The sequence below is a fragment of the Microcaecilia unicolor genome, chromosome 3, assembly GCF_901765095.1.
Source record: "Microcaecilia unicolor chromosome 3, aMicUni1.1, whole genome shotgun sequence".
NCBI lineage: Eukaryota > Metazoa > Chordata > Amphibia > Gymnophiona > Siphonopidae > Microcaecilia > Microcaecilia unicolor.
In genome coordinates, this window is record NC_044033.1 from 307,268,758 (window position 1) to 307,291,678 (window position 22,921).

Below are 22,921 nucleotides of genomic sequence, written 5' to 3' on the forward strand. Positions count from 1 at the left end.
ATACCTTTCTGTGTTTTTTTGCAACTGCATTCAAAGCGGTTTACATAGTATATTCAGGTAGTTATTTGTACCAGGGGCAATGGAGGGTTAAGTGACTTGCCCAGAGTCACAAGGAGCTGCAGTGGGAATCGAACTCAGTTCCCCAGGATCAAAGTCCACTGCACTAACCACTAGGCTACTCCTTCGCTCCTTTGGCTGACTTTGCGGCAGTTTGGAATGACAGCAGGTGTCATATCTCCACAAACAGGCTAATTCCTAAGGAGGTTGTCATCCCAAATTTACAGACTTCCTGCTAAACTTTTGTATCAAAAGCATTTATTTGGAGCATTGTATTTACTATATAAACTACAATGCAAGATCATAACTGCATTACTTACAATCACACACACACACACAAGAATACAAAAAGTAGCACCCTCCTCCTCCCCCCCCTCCCCCCAAGACCACCTTACAATCCCTGGTGGTCTAGGGGTCTAGTCCAAGAAGGAATGAGTCCCAGTCTCTCTTGCCCATGTCAGCTCTAGTCTCAAAATGGCCGCCGTGATCTCTTTATTATTATTTTTATTAGCATTTGTATAGCGCTACCAGACGCACACAGCGCTGAACATCTCTTACAGCATTCTCACAAGATTGCCGCTAGAGGCAATGGCAGCCATTTGAGTAGGCATAGCATAGGCAGGAGCGACTAGGGATCACTCCTGCTCTGACTACATCCCTAGACTGCCAGGGACTCTTAAGATAGGCCTGAGAAGGGGGATCTACAAGTGGGCAGTGGGGGAAAGCATCTCCTATTTGGAGGGGAGGGAGGGAGACAAATAGGACAAAACACAAATTTTTAGCTTCCACTGAAAACAGTTTCAGCCCAAACCAAAACTGGCCATAGTCTTTTTGCCAAAACCAGGAAGAAAAAGGATGTTGGGCCAGTTTTGTCACTGTAACCGAAATTCGATCAGCCTCTAATCTAAATCATGGTCCAGATATAGTCACTCTGCCATACTTCCCCCACACTTGTGAAATGCATCTTTTTTTGTATGCATATGACATCTCCTTTATTACCTGTCAAAGGCTAAGTAGAATAGATTTTAAGCAATTGCTATATAGTCCAGGGTATGGCTTTAATTGGAAGCAGCCTGTTTCAGTTCCATAGCTGCTATAACTGTGTCATCTGCTTCTTTAATAGAAACTCCTGAAAAATATGAGAAACAAATATTAGTTGACTAGCAATGACCTGCCTTTGAAACAGATTGCTGATCACTAATACTTATCCTATCTGATTGAGGATTGTTGTTGTGATATTTAAATTGTTGAAAAGTGCTTCCTTATTTCCTGTAAAAGAATAGTTCTGGATCCTCCATGATCTCTCCTGATTTATTTGTGGGTTTATTGGTTTGTAATGCACAGTTTTTAACAAATTCCATTGCATTGGTGTCACAAAAGTTAAATTCCACAAGTGTACAAATCATTTGTTACCTATTCTCAAAGATGGAACGATCAAGAAAGCCTTTTGGGGTGAACATGACAAACTTAAAGGATAGTACCCATCAAAGCTCAAAGAAGGGTCAGGTGAAACTTCCACACACAGTGCTCTGATAAATTTAAATTGCCATGGAAAGTTAACATGCTAACAGATCAGGAGCCAGTGTAAAGCAGTCGAAGTGTGACTAATGTTAAATTTACCCCATTCATTAACAATCTGGTTGCCACATTTTGTACTGTCAAAGTGCCTTAACTGTAGCAGACAAACCAGCAATTCCTTAGTGTCATCACAGTTCAAGGTAACACTTGTGGCTTATGCCCTTCTACCAGCAGGTGGAGATAGAGGACTCAGAATTGACCTGTACCATGAGAGGTAGTGTGCACTTGCTCCCATTCAGTATTACTGTATCTCCAGTAGGTGGAAGACGCATCCCTGTGTAGTTCTAGATTGATTCTTGTGACGCTTGGGGAGTAGGCAGTCTGGACAAGCCTTATGGGCATATCTAATGGTGCTAGGTCTGGATTTCCAACTCTGGAGGTGAGGTCGGCTTATTTAGCATATGGGCTCTATGACCTGCTTAGAGCCTCGGCAAAACAGATAGCATTATTAGTCTTGATATGGTGTGTCTTGTGACTCAGAAACCAGGCTGTGAATGTCATTTCTAAATCTACTGTTACAAAACTTCCCTCTTGGAGTACGTTGTTGTTTAGGGAAAATGTAGAGAAACTTGTAAAGGACCTAGCACATTCTAAATCTCATTGTTTACTGAAGGACAAGCCAAAGTCTTCCTATCGATCTTCCCAGTTGCAGTCTTGTTTTTGGGAAGCCAAAGGATATAGGCCTGAGTGTTCTGCCTCCTACTCAAAATCTCATTATCAGCAAAAGCAGTCTTCCTTTGAGGGAACAAAAGAGTCAGAATTCGGACATCCTGAATAACTAATTCTGCCCTCCTTCCCAATGAAGGTGGGAAGATTCACTTCTTGAGCACCTTGATAGGTGGACACTAAAGGATTTTTACGAGGAGTGGACCAAGATCACAACCATTCAATGGGTTCAGGAGATAGGGAAGGTTACAAGCTAAAGGTTTTTTTTTTTTTTTTTTTTTACCCTCTCACAGACTTTTTTTTTCTTGGAATCTCCTTGTGGGGTGCTAGCAAAGAAGACAGGGGTTTTCTCCACTCTACAAGATCTTTGGGAACTGTGGACAGTGTTACCTGTGAAACTACAATCCCCAATGAGGACTAAGAGTAAACGAAGTTGAATTTTTAATCTTTACACCGTGTTATTAAGGGAGAAAAAAAGACCTTGGAAACCACTAGACAAAAATATCTCCATATAACTTGTTTTCTTTGGTCTCTAGTGCAGTTCAGGTTTTTTTCATTGCTCTTAAAATCTCCCAAGTGTTTTTTATGGTGTGAAACCAAATGTGACTTTAAAAAAAAAAAAAAAATATATATATATATATATATATATATATATATATATATATATAAAAACATTTAAACAGACTTTTTGTGACTTACGAAAATCTATTTGTAATTTGTAAAAATCACCAAAACCTTAGCTGTGAGCTGACTAAGCACTTCATCTTACATCAGACCCGATGAAGGCCATCGTTTCACCATTCTTCCTGGCTTCCACGGGACTTTTCAAATGTTCAGCCAAGCAGTTCCTTTTCTCTATAAGAAATGACAAAACTAAGTAAAAACTTCATTCAACATAGGTTTAAATTCTACAGGCAAATTCACCTTATTATTCATGAAGGCTGCTCTCGGCAATGCTCACAGAGCTCTTTCTGCACTGGCATCCTAATTTAAAAACACCTCAGCTTAGATAAAGAGATGTAGTTTCTTTTGAGTGACACCATTTCCTGGCTTGTGATTGCCTGACAAACTTGGCTCGGCATTGCTGAGAGCATCGTTTGACGGTGTTACCTGTGCCACCCATGGAGCAGGGTCTAGGAAGGCATTCCATTTATTTTGTGGTACCAGAGAAGGAGGGCTCCTTTCATCCTATTCTGTGGACCTAAAGCAAGTGAATCGTGCCTTAAAGGTTACCCATTTCAGGATGAAAACTCTTCCATTGTGATTGCTTTGGTGCAACCAGGAGAATTTCTCACTTCTCTAGATATGATGTGACATCTCTTGATCCCACCACCTCCCACTATCCAGTGATCCAAAGCGGTTAACAGAAAGAAATATTAAAAAATTTTAAATTAAATCTTTAAAAAAAATGAGAAAAAAATACTAAGTTAAATAACGTTTAAACAAATAAGTCTTCACATTTTTACGAAACTGAAAATAACTAAAAGAACTTCGTAATAAACATGTGGAAGTGAAAGCCAAAAATGAGGGGCCTGATAACAGAATGAGAACTCCAGAATCCTTTTATATTTGATACCAGAAACAGAAGGAAGTAACAAACGAAGTGGGTTTTGAGCTATCATGAGCCAAAGGAAAATAAATTAAAAAGATATTCTGGAGATATACCATCAGATAGCTTAAAAACTAAGCAAGCTATTTTAAACAAAACTCTCAGAAGAATGGGAAGCCAATGCAGAGTAGCAAGGACAAAAGTGGAACTATCAAATTTCTTAAGACCCAAAATAAGTTTAGCAGCAGAATTTTGCAGTATTGTAATTTCTCTGATACTTTTGAGTAAAGAACATTAAAATGATCCAAATGACTCATTATATAGAATGTACCAAAATGGAAAGAAGTTCATCAGCACTTAACCTACTTTGCGGTTTGGGGGCATAATCATCAGGTCCAGGCCATGCCATTCAGCCTTTCCACAGCTCCCAGAAATGATGATGATGGTGGTAGCCATGCATATTTACCTGGATGATTGGTTGATCAGGAGGAAGCAACACCTAAGGTGATGTCTCTAATCAAGCCATCTGACTCAATCGCAGTTGCTTGAATGTCACCGGGATATGCTTCAGCACTCTTATTGGAAAGGTTTTTTGCTTGTGCCTCTGGTTTGGGCTTCCACGATTATATTTCTAAACAATGTCCATGCCTGATTTAAAATTCTAACCTTTGCAGCCGACCCTTTCAACTTCTTTTAACCATTTTTCTCATTTTGTTGTAGTCACCCTTTCGAAAATTGACTCAGAGGATACAGGATTAAAAGAGAAGACAAATTAGGAGGGAGCATAGAGTAATACATTTGATGAGTTAACAGAATCTTATCTCTTTTTTTTTTAATCCTGAAACTGATTGGAAGTCGAGCCCTGATACCATTTGAACTGATGGGCCCATAGGAGTGGGAGAAATCTGCCAGGTTAAAAAAAAAAAAATCTTACTACTGCTTTTAGAACTGTGGTTACCCATTGGCTATCACCTGTGATGTTGGTACTTCTACACAGTTTGCATTTGTGCTGCGGAGTGTCTAGAAAGTACAATATAGGGTCAATGGTGATATCAGGCAATAGCATACACATCCAGAACCAGGCTAATTCAGTTTAACTGTGCAGTGACTTGAGTTTTAACTAGGCTGCTAAGAATGTTATGGGCGAGACCCCTTAAAAGAATTTTGTGGACTGACCAGAAACTAAGTGGCTATGCTGTTATGCAGAGGGCCCTGGGTATGATCCCCAGGCTTAGCTTTCACCACCTTTGCCCCTGTGCCTATGGAAACCCAGTCATAGCATAATAATGAGAGCTAGCATCCAGAATTGGACTTCAGGTAAGGATTATTGCAGCTATGGCTGGGCTAATAAAGTTGGTGGTGGACTCGGGTTACACACTTAACATTCAAAAGTCCAAGGCCCTAGAGATCCTACCTGGTGATAATTTACAGCAAAAGATCCCATTACCAATAGAGTGGGAACAAGAGACAATCAAGTATTTAGGAGTCAAAATACCTCGAGATCTCTCTCTAGTGTACGCCTGGAATGTGAGAAAGTTGCTGAATGATACAAGAGACAGCTTGCAAATGTGGCAGGGCCTCCCCATATCACTACTGGGTAGAATAGCCTTATATAACATGGTAATAGTCCCCAAGTGGGTGTATGTGTTCCAGACCCTGCCACTATATTTGACCAAAGCCGATGAGCAGCGACTAAATCTTTTTCTTGTGGGGGGAAAAAAACCCAGAACGGCAATGTCTAACTTACACCTCCCGGTGGAATTTGGAAGCCTGGGCTTGCTGAGTCTGCGCTATATGACAATATCCAGCGGCTTGAGACACCTGAATGATTGGATGAGGTGCAAGCAATACTTTACTCCATCCAGCTTAGAACTGTCAGAGATCGAACAGACACACATAAGCTACTTATTGCATAAGAAAAGCACAGAAGAAGCTAACCTACTGGACAAAGCACAACTTTTGCCGGCAGCGCGGGCAGTTTGGCGCTGGCTTTGCCGACACCACCAATTCTCGCCTCGTACTACTCCATATCTCCCAATCTGCGGAAACCCAGAATTCCAACCGGGTCAGCTTTACGAGGTGTTTGCCTGCTGGCGGGAGAAAGGGCTGGAGTATGTACTTCAGGCCATTGATGGAGATGGCAGACCTAAATCATGGGCAGCGCTCCAGGCCCAATTCTCCCTCAGTTCGCTGGATTGGTTTCATTATTACCAGCTAAAATACTATATAGAGAGCCTCCCACCGATGGCGCTGGCGGAAGATGTCCAAGAGGAGCTAGGCTCGGCGCTCTCCTTGGGGGCGCAACACAAAGTGCCACTAACGTTCTATCATAGACACCTCAAGGACATGGCAAAGGAACCGGATTTTGAGAGACTGTCCAAACTGTGGACCGAGGAATTGGGGACGGAGATTACCGCAGTACTACTGCGGGAACATCTTATTGACTATCGCAGACACACATATCAAGCCAACTATTGGGAAGTACAATTTAAGTTTACTCTGAGAGCGTATGTGCCTCCCAAGCGGGCATTCCACATGGGAGTATCGCCAGATGGGGCATGCCCCTAGTGCGCTGCGGAGGGCGCAACGCTGGGCCATATGTTCTGGAACTGTTCGCGGATTCAGATGCTTTGGAGAGATTTGGCTAAGCAGATGGCCCTTACTTGGAATGTAAAATGGCAGATGGATGCTCGACTTCTTTTTGGGTATCTGTAAATCTCTAGACCCATGCCAGGGGGGTGTCGGGCCTTTATCATGCGAGCGGTGATGGTGGCAAAGAAAACAATACTGTCGGCGTGGCTGTCTGCAGAGGGCCCAACGTTAGCTCAGTGGAGAGGGCGGATGATCTCCCTGCTACACACAGAAAGAACGAGTCTGCGAACTCGGAGACCATCAAGCGCCAGGACATTTTGGAAATGCTGGACGCCGTTTTGGCTCACACTGACACCCTATGCCAGAGGGCACATAATGAACATGTAAACTACATAGGCACCAGGCGCTGCTACAGCAGTTAGAGTAAGAGGACTGTGACTAAATGCTGCATTGGGGGGGGGGGGGGGGTTGGTGGAGGGGGAGAGGGGGGTGAAGCACAGGGGGAGAACTGTAAAAAGTTACGGAAGAGTCATTTAGGTAGACTCGATAGCTGAGAACCACTTGATGTTGGATGAAGGGTAACGAGTTATACCGGTCAAAACATTCAGTTAGTTAACTACGTAGGCTCATTTGTATGTTTAAAAATGTTTTCTGACTTCTCCAATAAAATTTATGGAACCACAAAGGGGGGGGGGGGGGGGGGGGGGGAGGTGGGATATAAAATGATAAAAGAGTTGATGATAATGATTGGTGAATCAAAATGTGGAAGAATTTCTTCTTTTCTTGTGATTTGAATTTGACTGCTTCCTACATAATTGTATTGGCTGATTTCCTAAGTCATCAATAAAAATTATTGAAAGTTGGTAGGGGGGAAATAGGTTGACTTAAAACAGGGGGAAATCTGCAGTGTCTGTGAGTGCCAGAAAGGAACAGGACTGCTAGTTCCAAAAAAATAACCCTTTGCTGTAAGAGGCTAAACTGCTAACTTTTAAGATGCTGAAATTGTACTTTACATGGTTTGTTTTATATATTTAATTTTATTCTATTTCTGGTGTTTAGAAATGGTTCTCCGAACCACCAACCTGAGCCTCCAGCTCCCATCCTAGACGTAAACCCTACTTTGACTCCCATACAGGTGTGTGTTGGCAAATCTTGACTTTGAAAATTTATTTGAAAACATTTTGTGCCTGGGAATAACTCACTGTGTCAGGGGGGGAATATTTTTTTCTTGCAGAACCTCTTGCCAACGGCGACACCTCAGGAAGCTCAGCAGTGGTTACACCAAAATCGATTCGCTGCTTTCTCCCGGCTTTTCACAAATTTCTCAGGTTGGTGATAAGAGCACAGAGATTAATCAGAATATGTTTGGTTAATGGTTATTGTATCTTTTTGGCGGTGAGATGCCTCTATGAATGAGTAAGTGGGCTGCATAAGTGCACTGGGTGTGTAGGGAGTGGCTTGGGGCAGGAGCAAGAATTCATGAGTAAATGGCTAAGAGGTTAGCATAGTTGGCTATGTGCTGCCATGCAAAGGGACCTGGGTAGGGACCTGGGTTCAGTTCCTGGCTCAGGTCTTCTGCTCCTTAGGGCTTATCAGGGCTGAGGCTGCTGTAGAGGCAGCAGACATAGCCTTCCAGGGAACTGTGGCATGTTGGTGATTAAGATCTGATCAGATTCAAGGTGCGCAGGTGCTGGAATTTTGAGGGTTCAGTCCGTGATCTGTGACCAATTTTATTAGTGACTAGATTGTATACGGGGCTAGGGGTAGAAATAATAAGACCGGGGGAATACTCCAGAATAAAAATAACAGCTCAAAGACATTAAAAACAGGAATGTAACCCAATTCTTTTTAAAAATATATTTATAATTCAAATGCATAGAACCCACTCCAATTCTAACTGGAGTACAATTTTTTTTCACCAGACTTCTTCCAATTTAGATGTCTGCAAATTATTAATTTTGATTTTTGGTTGCCACAAATTATTATTGTTGTTCTGGGAATGGAAATATTTAATTTCTGGGTATGGTCCCAACGCCAGCTAGAGTGGGTTTTATGTGGATCTTGAGGTAAAGCTGTTCGGGTTGGGAGAGGAATAATGATTATAGGAGGAGATTTTTAACATCACCATAGCACCCAAATTAGATATATTTGACCAGGGAAGCCACCATAGATCTAACAGGTCCTGTTTTAAGTCATTTATGAGATCTCTGGGAATGATATGACTCCTGGAGAGTTAAGAATTGCACTGTTCATAGAAGAAAGTGTTTATGAACAAATGGAAAACTAAAAGTGGACAAAGCTATGGGGTCAGGTGGGATACATCCCAGAATACTGAAGGAGCTCAGAGAAATCCTGGCAGGATTTAAGGATTTATTTAATAGATCTTTAGGAATGAGAGAGGTTCCACAGGATTGGAAACAAGTGAATGCGGTCCCTCTTCTCAAAAGCAGATACAAGGAAGAAGTGGGAAAATAAGGTTAATAAGCCTCACTTTGATAGTTGGCAAAATAATGGGAGTGCTTTTGAAGAAAATGATAGTGAACTTTCCAGAATCTAGCAAGTTGCAAGATCTAAGGTAACAAGGTTTTACCAAAGGAAAATCTTGAAAAATGAATCTGATTTTCTTTGCTTGGTTGACAGAGAACTAGATAAAGGACATACACTAGACGAAAAGTTGGGAACTGGATTGGAAACTGGTTGACTGACAGATGACAGGGTTGGTGGTAAATGGAATCTGCTTGAAGGAGAGGATGGTAGAGCGCCTCAGGGATCAGTACTAGGGCCAGTTCTATTTAATATATTTGTAAGCGACATTGCTGAAAGATTAGAAAGAAACGTTTGTTTTTTTGTGGATGACATGAAGATTACCAACAGTGGACACCCCAGAGGGAGTAGAAAATGTAAGAAGAGATCTCCAAAAATTAGATCAATGGTCTAAGGCCTGGCAGTTCAATTTTAATACAAAGAAGAATGATGCACTTGGGATGCAGAAATCCAAAGGAGATGTATGAGATAGGAGGCAAGAGATATAAGCACAGTTCAGGGGAGAGATCTTTGACTGACAGTTTGGTTTCAAGTATGGCAGCTAAATGAGTCCTTACTGGATTATAAGAAAGAGATGAAAACCTGAAGCAGGCAAAGCAAAGATACTTACCTGTAGTATGTATTCTCCAAGAACAGCAAGCCATTAATTCTCACATGTGGGTGACATCATCCACATCGCCAAGTTGGGAGGTTAAACAAGCTAATACAGCTTTAAAAGCACACACAGCATTCTTACCTTGCATGAGTGAGTGTCTTCCCGCCCATCGTGAGAGTGCAGGACCATCAGTACATTAGCATAGCATGGAATCAACTCCATGGGGAGGTGGGAGAGTATATGAGAACGAATGGCCTGTTGTCCTCGGAGAATACCTGCTTACAGGTAATAAGCAGGCCATATTCTCACATGTGGGAATTCCTAGGTACCAGGCTTACCGAAAACAACAGCCATTGGTCAATTGAACCTCACAACAGTGAGGGCAAAATAGTAATTAACCTGAAACTCTATAAATCTGTGTGAGTGCTACCTGGAACAGAAGAAAATGGCCCTGGGGGGTGGAGTTGGATTCTAGATCACAAGCAAATTGTGCAGAACTGTCTGTCCAAACCAAACCAACTATTGAGTCGGGGATATCCTGCTCAGGGCAGTAGTGAGATATGAATGTATGGACTGAAGACCATATTACAACCTTGCAAATTTCTTCAATAGAGGCTGACATCAAGTGGGCTACTGACACAACCATGGCTCTGACATTGTGAGCCTTGACATGATCCTCAAGAGTCAGTCCAACCTGGAATAAGTGAATGAAATGCAATCTGCTAGTCAGTTGGAGATTATGCGTCAGCCATACAGACTGGTGCAACTCCCAATGTCCATGCGATACTGACGCCAAGGTTTCTGACTGTGCTGCACAAGTCGTTCCCCCCCCCCCCCCCCCTTGAGCCTCTGGCTATATGGGTTCTTTTCTTCATACAAAGGCAAAAAACACAGCTGGAAGGGATATGTTCAGGCACCAAAAACTGATGTCACCAAGAGTGTGTGTCTTTTGCCAGAGATGGTTCTATTGCCCATGCTACAGTGCTTAAAGCCACTGGGAGCCTTCAGTGACACGGAATGGAAAACAACCATGGCCAAATTAAATGGCTCAATGGGGGGGGGGGGGGGGCAATCACCAGAAAAATAGAGCGTGGCCAGAGCTCAGGCCTAAGCGGGCCTACTGAGCACAGTAAAAACAAAGAAAACTTAAAGGTGGGGAAAAAACAAACTTAAAACTATAAAGGAAGGGAGAGGAAAATTTTCTAAAGTAAAAACAAACCAAAAATCAGGGCAAACCCCCCACTCCCAAAGGGAAGGCACAAAAACCTGAAGAAACAATGCTAACGCACCAGACACTGTGAGGCGCGTGAGACAATTGCAGATGAGAAGAGACTGATGGTCCTGTGCTCTCGTAGCAGGTGGGAAGGCACTCACGCATGCATGATGGGGACACTGCACATGCTCTTAAAGCTGTATTAGCTTGTTTAAGTGCCGCACTGGGCAATGAGGATGATGTCACCTACATGTGAGAATATGGCCTGCTTGTCATCCGACAATTCAAGAGTTCTTTGAGCATAATGGTTAGGTGGATAATGCTCCCAGAGTTCTTTGGGATACTTTTAAGGCAGTGGTTTGGGGGCACCTAATTCATTTGACTAGCCACCTTTTGGGACTCTTGTTAATCAGGAGCTTACCCAAGATATACAACAATTGGCAAGAAAAATTGGAAAACACCCTATGGTCAGGAAGTAAAAAGAGTTGGTGACAGTGCAGGAGGCAATTGTAATCACTGTGGTCTGTGAAAATTAACCATGACTTTAAGATAAATGATTTTACTTTGAATATAAGAGTAGCCATATTGGGTCAGACCAATGGTCCATCTATCCCAGTATCCTGTTTTCCAAACAGTACCTGGCAGAAACCCAAATCGTGGCAACACTCCATACTACAAATCCTAGGGCAAGCAGTTTCTTCCCATGTCTGTCTCAGCAGACTATGGACTTTTCCTCCAAGAATTTGTCCAAACCTTTTTTTAAACCCCAGGTATGCCAACCACTGTTACCGCATCCTCCGGCAAAGAGTTCTAGAGCTTAACTATTTGTTGAGTGAAAAAATATTTCCTCCTATTTGTTTTAAATGTATGTCATGTAACTTCTTTGAGTGTCCCCTAGTCTTTGTACTTTTGGAACAAGTAAAAAATCGATTTACTTCAACTCGTTGTACACCACTCAGGATCTTGTAGACCTCAATCATATCTCCCCTCATCCGTCTCTTTTCCAAGCTGAAGAGCCCTAACCTCTTTAGCCTATCCTCATACGAGAGGAGTTCCATCCCCTTTATCATTTTGGTTGCTCTTCTTTGAACCTTTTCGAATTCTGCTGTATCTTTTTTGAGATACGGCGACCAGAACTGAACGCAATACTCAAGGTGTGGACTCACCATGGAGTGATACAAAGGCATTATAAAGTATTTTTGGTCTTATTCACCATCCCTTTCCTAATAATTCCTAGCATCCTGTTTGCTTTTTTGGCCGCCGCCCAAAGAGGGGAACTGGGCAGGGAGAGTGTTGGCCATTAGCTAAGGAAGCTAAGGTGAGAAGAGAAAGGGGTGCCGTATTTATTTATTTCTCCGAGGACAAGCAGGCTGCTTGTTCTCACGACTGGGTTGACGTCCGCGGCAGCCCCCACCAACCGGAAGAAGCTTCGCGGGACGGTCGGCACGCAGGCCACGCCCACCGCGCATGCGCGGCCGCCTTCCCGCCCGTGCGCGACCGCTCCCGCCAGTTACTTTTTTCCCGCGACTGAGAGAGTGGTGCGTTTGCCTCTCTCTCTGTTCAGCCGCCGGATTTTCGACCGCGTTTACGCGGATCGTCGCTTGGACCGTTCGGTTCCCTCTGTTTTTGTTTGTATTGTTTTAAAAAAAAAAAAAAAAAAAAAAGAAGAAAATTTTTTTTTTGCGCGTGTGGAGCACGCGCTCCCCTTTTTCCCTCGCTTTCTAGCGGGGACGCCACGTTGCGGCCTAGTGGCCGCTCGGTCGGTTGATTTTTCGTGGTGTGATTTTAGCCACCATTGCCGACTTTGACTTCGCCGACGCGATTTTTCCGTCGATGTCCTCGAAGGTCCCGAGTGGATTTAAAAAGTGTGGTCGCTGCGGCCGGCCGATCTCGCAGACCGACACCCACGCTTGGTGCCTCCAGTGCCTCGGGCCGGAGCACAATCTCAAGTCGTGCGCTTTGTGTCTCGGTCTCCGGAAACGGACTCAGGTTGCGAGGCAAGTTCTGCGGGACCGTCTTTTTGGAACTTGCGCCGGCCCCTCGACGTCGACCTCGATGGCATCGGTATCGAAGGCCGGTTCTTCGGTACCGGTATCGATGCCCGAGACATCGGCACCGATGGCAGCGACCCCAGGAGAACAGGTCCCGTTGGCCCGCCGGTCCGCCGGTGAGAGTGGGGTTGAGAGGCCGCGTGGGCAGTCGGCCCCGGTCACTCCCTCAACTCGTGAGCCACGGGACCGAACCCTGTCGGACCCGGTACCTCGAGACCGAGGGGGATCGACCTCCTCCTCCTCCATGCCCTCCGGCACCGGTGACGTGCACCGGAAAAAAGATAAGAAGCGCCGTCACCGGGAGCCCTCGGTGCACCCTGAAGAGGAGTCGACGCCGAAGCGTCATCGCAGAGAGGAGAGATCTCCGTCGGTGGTGGAGGTACCGACGCGTCGGGGTTCCGGCACCTCGGTGCCGTCTCCTGGCCCCCAGCAGCTTCTGGCACCGACACCCTTACCGGCCCCACCGCCTTTCCCGGCAGCGGGCCTGGACGAGTGCCTCAGAGCCATCCTTCCGGGGATCCTGGAAGGGCTGATGCGCCAGGCTGTGCCGGCGTCGGGGGTGCTTGCGCCCCCGGCGCCGATGACTGTGGCGCCGGCGAGCTCTAGCCCGGCGCCGGGGCTGTCGACACCGCCGCCGCTTGCGGTGCCGGTCTCGACCGCCACGCAGGTGGAGTCCCCATCGACGTCGATGGAGGGAGCTCCGTCCCCGCCGGCGCGGGAGTCCACCGCTCGACGACACCGAGACCTTGGTGCCTCGACGTCGAGCCGGGCCCGGACTCAGCTACATGAGCTAATGTCCGATACCGAGGATGAGGACTCGTGGGGGGAAGAGGAGGACCCGAGATATTTCTCCTCAGAGGAGTCTACGGGCCTTCCCTCGGACCCCACGCCGTCACCGGAGAGGAAGCTCTCACCTCCTGAGAGTCTCTCCTTTGCCTCTTTTGTGCGGGATATGTCTATAAGCATTCCCTTTCCCGTGGTCTCTGTGGAAGAGCCGAGGGCCGAGATGCTCGAGGTCCTCGACTATCCATCACCACCTAGAGAGTCCTCCACGGTACCGCTGCACAATGTCCTGAAGGAGACGCTGCTTCGGAACTGGGTGCGACCACTAACTAACCCCACCATTCCCAAGAAAGCAGAGTCCCAGTACAGGATCCACTCTGACCCAGAGCTCATGCGGCCCCAGTTGCCCCATGACTCAGCGGTCGTGGATTCTGCTCTCAAGAGGGCACGGAGTTCGAGGGATACCGCCTCGGCGCCCCCGGGGCGGGAGTCTCGCACTCTGGACTCATTTGGGAGGAAGGCCTACCAATCCTCCATGCTCGTGACCCGCATCCAATCTTACCTGCTCTATATGAGCATCCACATGCGGACCAATGTGCAACAGCTGGCGGACCTGGTCGATAAGCTCCCGCCGGAGCAGTCCAGGCCTTATCAGGAGGTGGTCAGGCAGCTGAAGGCGTGCAGAAAGTTCCTGTCCAGGGGGATTTTTGACACCTGTGACGTGGCATCTCGTGCTGCGGCCCAAGGTATAGTGATGCGCAGGCTCTCATGGCTGCGTGCCTCTGACCTGGACAACCGCACCCAGCAGAGACTGGCTGACGTCCCTTGCCGGGGGGATAATATTTTTGGCGAGAAGGTCGAGCAGATGGTTGACCAACTGCATCAGCGGGAAACCGCTCTCGACAAGCTCTCCCACCGGGCGCCTTCAGCACCCGCCCCCGCGGGCGGGCGTTTTTCCCGGGCTCGGCAGGCTGCACCCTATTCTTTTGTGAAGCGTAGGTACAACCAGCCGGCCCGAAGGCCTCGTCAGGCACAGGGACAGCCCCAGCGCGCTCGTTCCCGTCAACAGCGTGCGCCTAAGCAGCCCCCTGCGCCTCCACAGCAAAAGCCGGGGACGGGCTTTTGACTGGATCCATGGGAACATAGCCGCCCTACAAGTGTCCGTACTGGACGACCTGCCGGTCGGAGGGAGGTTAAAATTCTTTCACCAAAGGTGGCCTCTCATAACCTCCGACCAGTGGGTTCTCCAAATAGTGCGGTACGGATACGCCCTGAATTTGGCCTCCCTGCCTCCAAATTGTCCCCCGGGAGCTCAGTCTTTCAGCTCCCATCACAAGCAGGTACTTGCAGAGGAACTCTCCGCCCTTCTCAGCGCCAATGCGGTCGAGCCCGTACCACCCGGGCAGGAAGGGCAGGGATTCTATTCCAGGTACTTCCTTGTGGAAAAGAAAACAGGGGGGATGCGTCCCATCCTAGACCTGAGAGGCCTGAACAAATTCCTGGTCAAAGAAAAGTTCAGGATGCTTTCCTTGGGCACCCTTCTGCCAATGATTCAGAAAAACGATTGGCTATGTTCCCTGGATTTAAAGGACGCATACACTCACATCCCGATACTGCCAGCTCACAGACAGTATCTCAGATTCCGCCTGGGCGCACGGCACTTTCAGTATTGTGTGCTTCCCTTTGGGCTCGCCTCTGCCCCACGAGTGTTTACAAAGTGCCTCGTGGTGGTAGCGGCCTACCTACGCAAGCTGGGAGTGCACGTGTTCCCATATCTCGACGATTGGCTGGTCAAGAACACCTCGGAGGCCGGAGCCCTCCGGTCCATGCAGTGCACTATTCAACTTCTGGAGCTGCTGGGGTTTGTGATAAATTACCCAAAGTCCCATCTCCAGCCAACTCAGTCTCTGGAATTCATAGGAGCGCTGCTGAATTCCCAGACGGCTCAGGCCTACCTTCCCGAAGCGAGGGCCACCAATCTCTTGGCCCTGGCTTCGCAGACCAGAGCGTCTCAGCAGATCACAGCTCGGCAGATGTTGAGACTTCTGGGTCATATGGCCTCCACAGTTCATGTGACTCCCATGGCTCGTCTTCACATGAGATCTGCTCAATGGACCCTAGCTTCCCAGTGGTTCCAAGCCACCGGGAATCTAGAGGATGTCATCCGCCTCTCCACCAGTTGCCGCACTTCACTGCTCTGGTGGACCATACGGACCAATTTGACCCTGGGACGTCCATTCCAAATTCCGCAGCCCACAAAAGTGCTGACGACGGATGCATCTCGCCTGGGGTGGGGAGCCCATGTCGATGGGCTTCACACCCAGGGTCTGTGGTCCCTCCAGGAAAAGGATCTGCAGATCAACCTCCTGGAGCTCCGAGCGATCTGGAACGCACTGAAGGCTTTCAGAGATCGGCTGTCCTGCCAAATTATCCAAATTCAGACAGACAATCAGGTTGCAATGTATTACGTCAACAAGCAGGGGGGCACCGGATCTCGCCCCCTGTGTCAGGAAGCCGTCGGTATGTGGCGTTGGGCGTGTCGGTTCGGCATGCTTCTCCAAGCCACGTACCTGGCAGGCGTAAACAACAGTCTGGCCGACAGACTGAGCAGAGTCATGCAACCGCACGAGTGGTCGCTCCATTCCAGAGTGGTACGCAAGATCTTCCGAGAGTGGGGCACCCCCTCGGTGGATCTTTTCGCCTCTCAGACCAACCACAAGCTGCCTCTGTTCTGTTCCAGACTTCAGACACACGGCAGGCTAGCGTCAGATGCCTTTCTCCTTCATTGGGGGACCGGCCTCCTGTATGCTTATCCTCCCATACCTTTGGTGGGGAAGACCTTACTGAAGCTCAAGCAAGACCGCGGCACCATGATTCTGATAGCGCCCTTTTGGCCCCGTCAGATCTGGTTCCCTCTTCTTCTGGAGTTGTCCTCCGAAGAACCGTGGAGATTGGAGTGTTTTCCGACTCTCATTTCGCAGAACGACGGAGCGTTGCTGCACCCCAACCTTCAATCCCTGGCTCTCACGGCCTGGATGTTGAGGGCGTAGACTTCGCTGCGTTGGGTCTGTCTGAGGGTGTCTCCCGGGTCTTGCTTGCCTCTAGGAAGGATTCCACTAAAAAGAGTTACTTTTTCAAGTGGAGGAGGTTTGTCGTTTGGTGTGAGAGCAAGGCCCTAGAACCTCGTTCTTGCCCTGCACAGAACCTGCTTGAATACCTTCTGCACTTATCAGAGTCTGGCCTCAAGACCAACTCAGTAAGGAATCACCTTAGTGCGATTAGTGCTTACCATTATCGTGTGGAAGGTAAAGCCATCTCTGGAGAGCCTTTAGTCGTTCGATTCATGAGAGGCTTGCTTTTGTCAAAGCCCCCTATCAAGCCTCCTACTGTGTCATGGGATCTCAACGTCGTCCTCACCCAGCTGATGAAACCTCCTTTTGAGCCACTGAATACCTGCCATCTGAAGTACTTGACCTGGAAGGTCATTTTCTTGGTGGCAGTTACTTCAGCTCGTAGGGTCAGTGAGCTTCAAGCCCTAGTAGCTCATGCTCCATATACTAAATTTCATCACAACAGAGTAGTGCTCCGCACTCACCCAAAGTTTCTGCCGAAGGTGGTGTCGGAGTTCCATCTTAACCAGTCAATTGTCTTGCCAACATTCTTCCCCAGGCCGCATACCCGCCCTGCTGAACGTCAGTTGCACACACTGGACTGCAAGAGAGCATTGGCCTTCTACTTGGAGCGGACACAGCCCAACAGACAGTCCGCCCAATTGTTTATTTCTTTCGACCCTAACAGGCTAGGGGTCGCTGTCGGGAAACGCACCATCTCCAATTGGCTAGCAGATTGCATTTCCTTCACTTACGCCCAGGCTGGGCTGGCTCTTGAGGGTCATGTCACGGCTCATAGTGTCAGAGCCATGGCAGCGTCGGTGGCCCACTTGAAGTCAGCCACTATTGAAGAGATCTGCAAGGCTGCGACGTGGTCATCTGTCCACACATTCACATCTCATTACTGCCTCCAGCAGGATACCCGACGCGACAGTCGGTTCGGGCAGTCGGTGTTGCAGAATCTGTTTGGGGTGTAAATCCAACTCCACCCTCCAGGACCCGAATTTATTCTGGTCAGGCTGCACTCTCAGTTAGTTGTTCTTCGTAGGTCAATTTCTGTTTTACCCTCGCCGTTGCGAGGTTTAATTGACCTGGGTTATTGTTTTGAGTGAGCCTGAGAGCTAGGGATACCCCAGTCGTGAGAACAAGCAGCCTGCTTGTCCTCGGAGAAAGGGTATGATACATACCTGTAGCAGTTGTTCTCCGAGGACAGCAGGCTGATTGTTCTCACCTACCCTCCCTCCTCCCCTTTGGAGTTGTGTGTTTCATATTTTATTGCTTGTCATTCAACTGGCGGGAGCGGTCGCGCACGGGCGGGAAGGCGGCCGCGCATGCGCGGTGGGCGTGGCCTGCGTGCAGACCGTCCCGCGAAGCTTCTTCCGGTTGGTGGGGGCTGCCGCGGACGTCACCCAGTCGTGAGAACAATCAGCCTGCTGTCCTCGGAGAACAACTGCTACAGGTATGTATCATACCCTATACTGTTGTGCCTATAAATTTATATATCATTTTCCTGATTAAAATTGTCATTCAAAGTTGTTTACAAAGCACATAAAAACAATAAAAGAAAAAAAATTAAAAACAGACAAGGAGAAGAGAAGCAAGAATATCATCAACAAATGAAACCCAGTATAGCACAAACCCTTCCTTCCCTAAACATTACATCATTATCAAAAGTAATTATCAGAAGTAGGCAGACTAAAAATACCCATATACAAGTTAAAATACAGGCCAACCAAATTTCAGTTTTGGTGCCAAAACCAACCCGAAATCCTAATTCTGGCCTTACGTATGTACATAAGTATTGCCATACTGGGAAAGACCAAAGGTCCATCGAGCCCAGCATCCTGTTTCTAACAGTGGCCAATCCTGGTCACAAATACCCGGCAAGATCCCAAAAATGTACAAAACATTTTATACTGCTTATCCCAGAAATAGTGGATTTTCCCCAAGTCCATTTAATAACGGTCTATGGACTTTTCCTTTAGAAAGCCGTTCAAACCTTTTTTTTAATTCCGCTAAGCTAACCACCTTTACCACATTCTCTGGTTTCAGCCAAAAATACTAAGTGTATTTGTGTCTGAAACAAACTCTGATGCAGCCCCTGCTCACTCCCCCCTCCCTCCCCAGGAAACACTCCCATCTGAGTTCCAAGGCCCCCCCTAGACCCCCCCTCCCCAGCCCTGGGCGTACCGTAAAAACATTGGTGATGTAGCGGGGGCAGGAGCGATCCACACTCGCTCCTGCCCCTGCTGGCTCCATTATCAACATGACTGCCGAGACTTTAAGCGGCAGTCTTGCAGCAGCCATGTTAAAATTACAGCCTGCATGGGTAGTTCTGATTGCTTATCCATTCCAGCTCCAATCCCAAAATGGCTGCCAGGACTTCTAGCGGCAGACTCATGAGACTGCTGCTTGAAGTCCTGGCAAGCATGTTCACAGCAAAGCAAGCAAGGATGAGTGCTGACTGCTCCTGCCCCCACTGTACTGCCAATGCTTCTATGGTAAGCCCAGAGATGAAGGAATCCCAGCCCTGCCTTTGTTCCAGGGAGGGGCCAGCCTCAGAGGTTAGCTGTTTGTGTTCGGTGGGAGGAAGTGCAGTGCGGGTTCGTTTACGATTTCTGTTTTTGGCCAGCTGTGTTAGACCACTTTTAAAGGTAATAAATAGAAATAAATCAAAACAGAGAAATAAGATGATACCTTTTTTATTGGACTAACTTAATACATCTTTTGATTAGCTTTCAAAGGTAACCCTTCTTTTTAAGATTGGAAATAAAAGCAAATGTTGACAAATACCAGAATATATAAGTGAAGCACAAAAGCGTTCCAATGACAGTCTCACAGGAAAAGGTTAGGTGAGAAACGGGGAGAGCTGGGTGGATGAGAGTCAGGGAGAGATGGATGGTAGATAAGAGGGTGACAAAGTAGTAGATTTGTATGGTTTATAGTAAGCTAGGAAACCCAGATTTCTGTTGAGCCCTGTCTGGTGGGTGTCAAAATATTTCATCACTTTGACTTCTAAGATCTTACATTCCTGGATCGTCTTAAAATGTCCTTTTAGTATTTTTACCTTAAGATCATTGATGCAGTGTTCTGGTTTTGTGAAGTGCTGTCCCACAGAGGTGGCATCGTGATTGGCACTGGAATATTTAATATTATATCTATGTAAATTGAACCTTGTCTTTAGTTTCTGGCTCGTTTCTCCAATAAAGCACCCTTCTTTACACTTTTTGCACTGAATGATATATACCACATTTGAGGATGAGCGTGTAAATGATCCCTTTATGCTGAATGTTTTTCCCATGTGAGTGATTATAGGGTCCTGTGAGATGTGTTGGCACAGTTTGTAGCTAGGCATATTGCAGGGAAATGTGCCATTCTCTTCATTTTGAGCTTGTGGCCGAAACCGAGCCACAAATTCGGCCACAGGTTCAGTTTCGCCTGAATAGAGGGTAGGGTTAAATAGCCATTTTTCTCAGTGGAGGAGAGTGAATAGTGGAGTGCTGCAGGGATCTGTACTAGGACCAGTGCTGTTTATAAATGATCTGGAAATCAGAACAACGAGTGAGATGATTAAATTTGCAGATGACACAAAACTATCCAAAGTTGTCAAAACACAAGCAGATTTTGAAAAAGTGCAGGAAGACCTTAGAAAACTGGAATACGGGGCATCCAAATGGCAAATGAAATTTAGTGTGGACAAGTGCAAAGTGATGCGCACATTGGGAAGAATAATCGAAATCATAGTTAATGCTGGGGTCTGTAGTGTTATTGCATATAAATCAGATAATTGCTTATCTTAGCAAACAGTGTGCCTAGTCAGAAATTCACCTGGAATAGCAACTTTCTATACTTGTATGCCTAGGGGAAAACTACAGAACAAGTGAAAGCAAAATAACCCAGATTCGTAATCTGCCAATTTCCAAAGAAATACTATACCACCATGTGAAAATATATTATTTATTGTAGGTGATAATAATAATAATAATGCTTTGTGAAGTAGCAAGCAAATGCACAGTAAATACCATAATATTACACAAAAGGTAGATAACACTGAGAACTACACAAGATATATATGTTTATATGCAGATTTCTATCAATGCAAAGAATCATACCTGAGAACCAAAAGCCAGTATATATATCAGGCTAGTAAAACTATGTCCTGATCCAAACCAGCCTATGGCAAATAGAAAAGATAACCTGAACTCTCTAAACTGCAAAAGTAAAACAGGATTCTCACACTTCTTGGCTGATCACTGGATGGATGGAAGGTTTGTTCTTCCAGCTGCCTCCATACAGGAGCTGATCAGTAAAGATGCCCTTAAACCTTTTTTCGTCCAGGCAGTCTGTCCTAGCATCGGTAGCATATATCCTTAGCTTACTTACCTGTAAGAAGGTGGAACAGGAAGGCCTAGTATTTGGCATTAAAAGGGAGAGCATCTCCTCAGAGCTATCAGAAAATCTGACTGCTCTCTGTGCCAAATGAATTGTTTTCTCTTTGTCTTCCAAAGTTCTGTGCAGACCTTGATCCACTCCTCAAGTGACTCTTGTGGCCCAATTAGAACACGCATTCCAGCCGTCCTGTAGATGAAATCCAGGCATTCTAAGATAAAGAAGTCCAATGTTGATCAGGACACACTCCCTGAGCATGTTGGCGCCTCCAAAAGGGACACACTGGTGTTATCACATACTTGTGGATTATAATTTTGTCCAGTAACCAGCTTCACCCCCTGAGATGAAATGCAGATGTTTGCTGTGCTAGCAGTGTTCTTGGTCAGCAAGCACTGTGCATGGGCTGATAGAGAAACAGGAAATGTCTAAGTAGCCATTTTAGTTTTGTTCACACAGATGGTTCAGGCCTGTATGTGGACATAGGCCTCAGTTGCATACAGGGTGATATACCTGGGATACCTCAACAGATCCACCTTAGAAGTTGGCACGCAAGAAAAAGATCTAGGTGTCATTGTAAACAATACACTGAAATCTTCTGCCAAGTGTGGGCAGTGGGCAAAAGAGCAAACAAGATGCTAGGAATTTGGAAAGAGATGCAAAATAAGACCAAGAATATTGTAATGTCTCTGTATGATTCCATGGTACAACCTCACCTTGAGTATTGCGTTCTATTCTAGTTGTATCTCAAAAAAGATATAGCGGAATGAGAAAAAGTTCAAAGAACGACCAGAATGATAATGGGGATGGAACTCCTCCCACATGAGGAAAGACTAAAGAGATTATTCCTCTTCAACTTGGAAAAGAGATGGCTGAGTGTGTGTGTGGGGGGGGGGGGGGGGGGGGGGATATGATTGAGGTCTACAAAATCCTGAGTGGAGAAGAACAGGTAAAAGTGAATCGATTTTTCACTCTTTCAAAAAGTACAAAGACCAGGGGACACTCAATGAAATTACATGGAAATAGTTTTAAAACAAATAGGAAATATTTTTTCACTCAAAGAATATTAAACTGTGAAACTCATTGCCCAGAGGATGTAGTAACAGCGGTTAGTGTATCTAAGTTTTAAAAAGGTTTGGACAAGTTTCTGGAGGAAAATTCCATAGTCTGTTATTAAGATGGACATGGGGGGAAGCCACTGTTTGCCCCGGGATTGGTAGCATGGAATGTTGCTACTAATTGGGTTTCTTATATCAAAAGGGAACAAAAGATCCTGAGATGTGAAAAGGAGGAGGAATAAAGGAACCAGAGGTATCAGACATATATCAGTGGCTAGGCTATTAGGTCTCCTTTAGCGCTCAGCTATTCCAAACCCTTGAGCCTACTGTATAACATCAATCATTTGCCCACCAGGACCAAAACCCCCACAAAAATAGTGTTAATACTTTATTTGAATAAACATTTTTGCGGGGGTTTTGATTGATGTTATACAGAAGGCTCAAGGGTTTGGAATAGTTGAGCGCTAAAGGAGACCTAATAGCCCGGCCACTGATATGTCTGATGCCCCCCCGTTCCTTTTTTTTTTTTTCCTCCTGCTTTTCACATCACGGGATATTTTGTTCCCTTTTGATATATGATTATTTTTGAGGAACCTCAGTTTGTATATTGTATTGATAGTTGTGTCCCCTTTTCTTTATAGATATTAATTGGGTTTCTGCCATGTATTTGTAACCTGGATTGGCCACTGTTGGAAGCAGGATGCTGAACTAGATGAACCATATGACCATAGGCGGTTGG

General features: G+C 46.2%; 1 protein-coding gene across 3 annotated transcripts in view; it reads left to right on the plus strand.

Annotated features, from left to right (window-relative positions):
* Positions 1-22,921, plus strand: part of TFCP2 (transcription factor CP2) — a 122,255-nt gene that overhangs the window by 76,108 nt on the left and 23,226 nt on the right. For all 3 annotated transcript variants that reach the window (XR_003941588.1, XM_030198285.1, XM_030198286.1), the window contains 2 exons: positions 7,502-7,577; positions 7,677-7,770. Coding sequence is in view for 2 of the 3 variants with exons in the window: in XM_030198285.1 (XP_030054145.1) it covers positions 7,502-7,577; positions 7,677-7,770 (170 nt within the window). In the remaining variant the exon portion in view is untranslated. The remainder of the gene's footprint in view (positions 1-7,501; positions 7,578-7,676; positions 7,771-22,921) is intronic.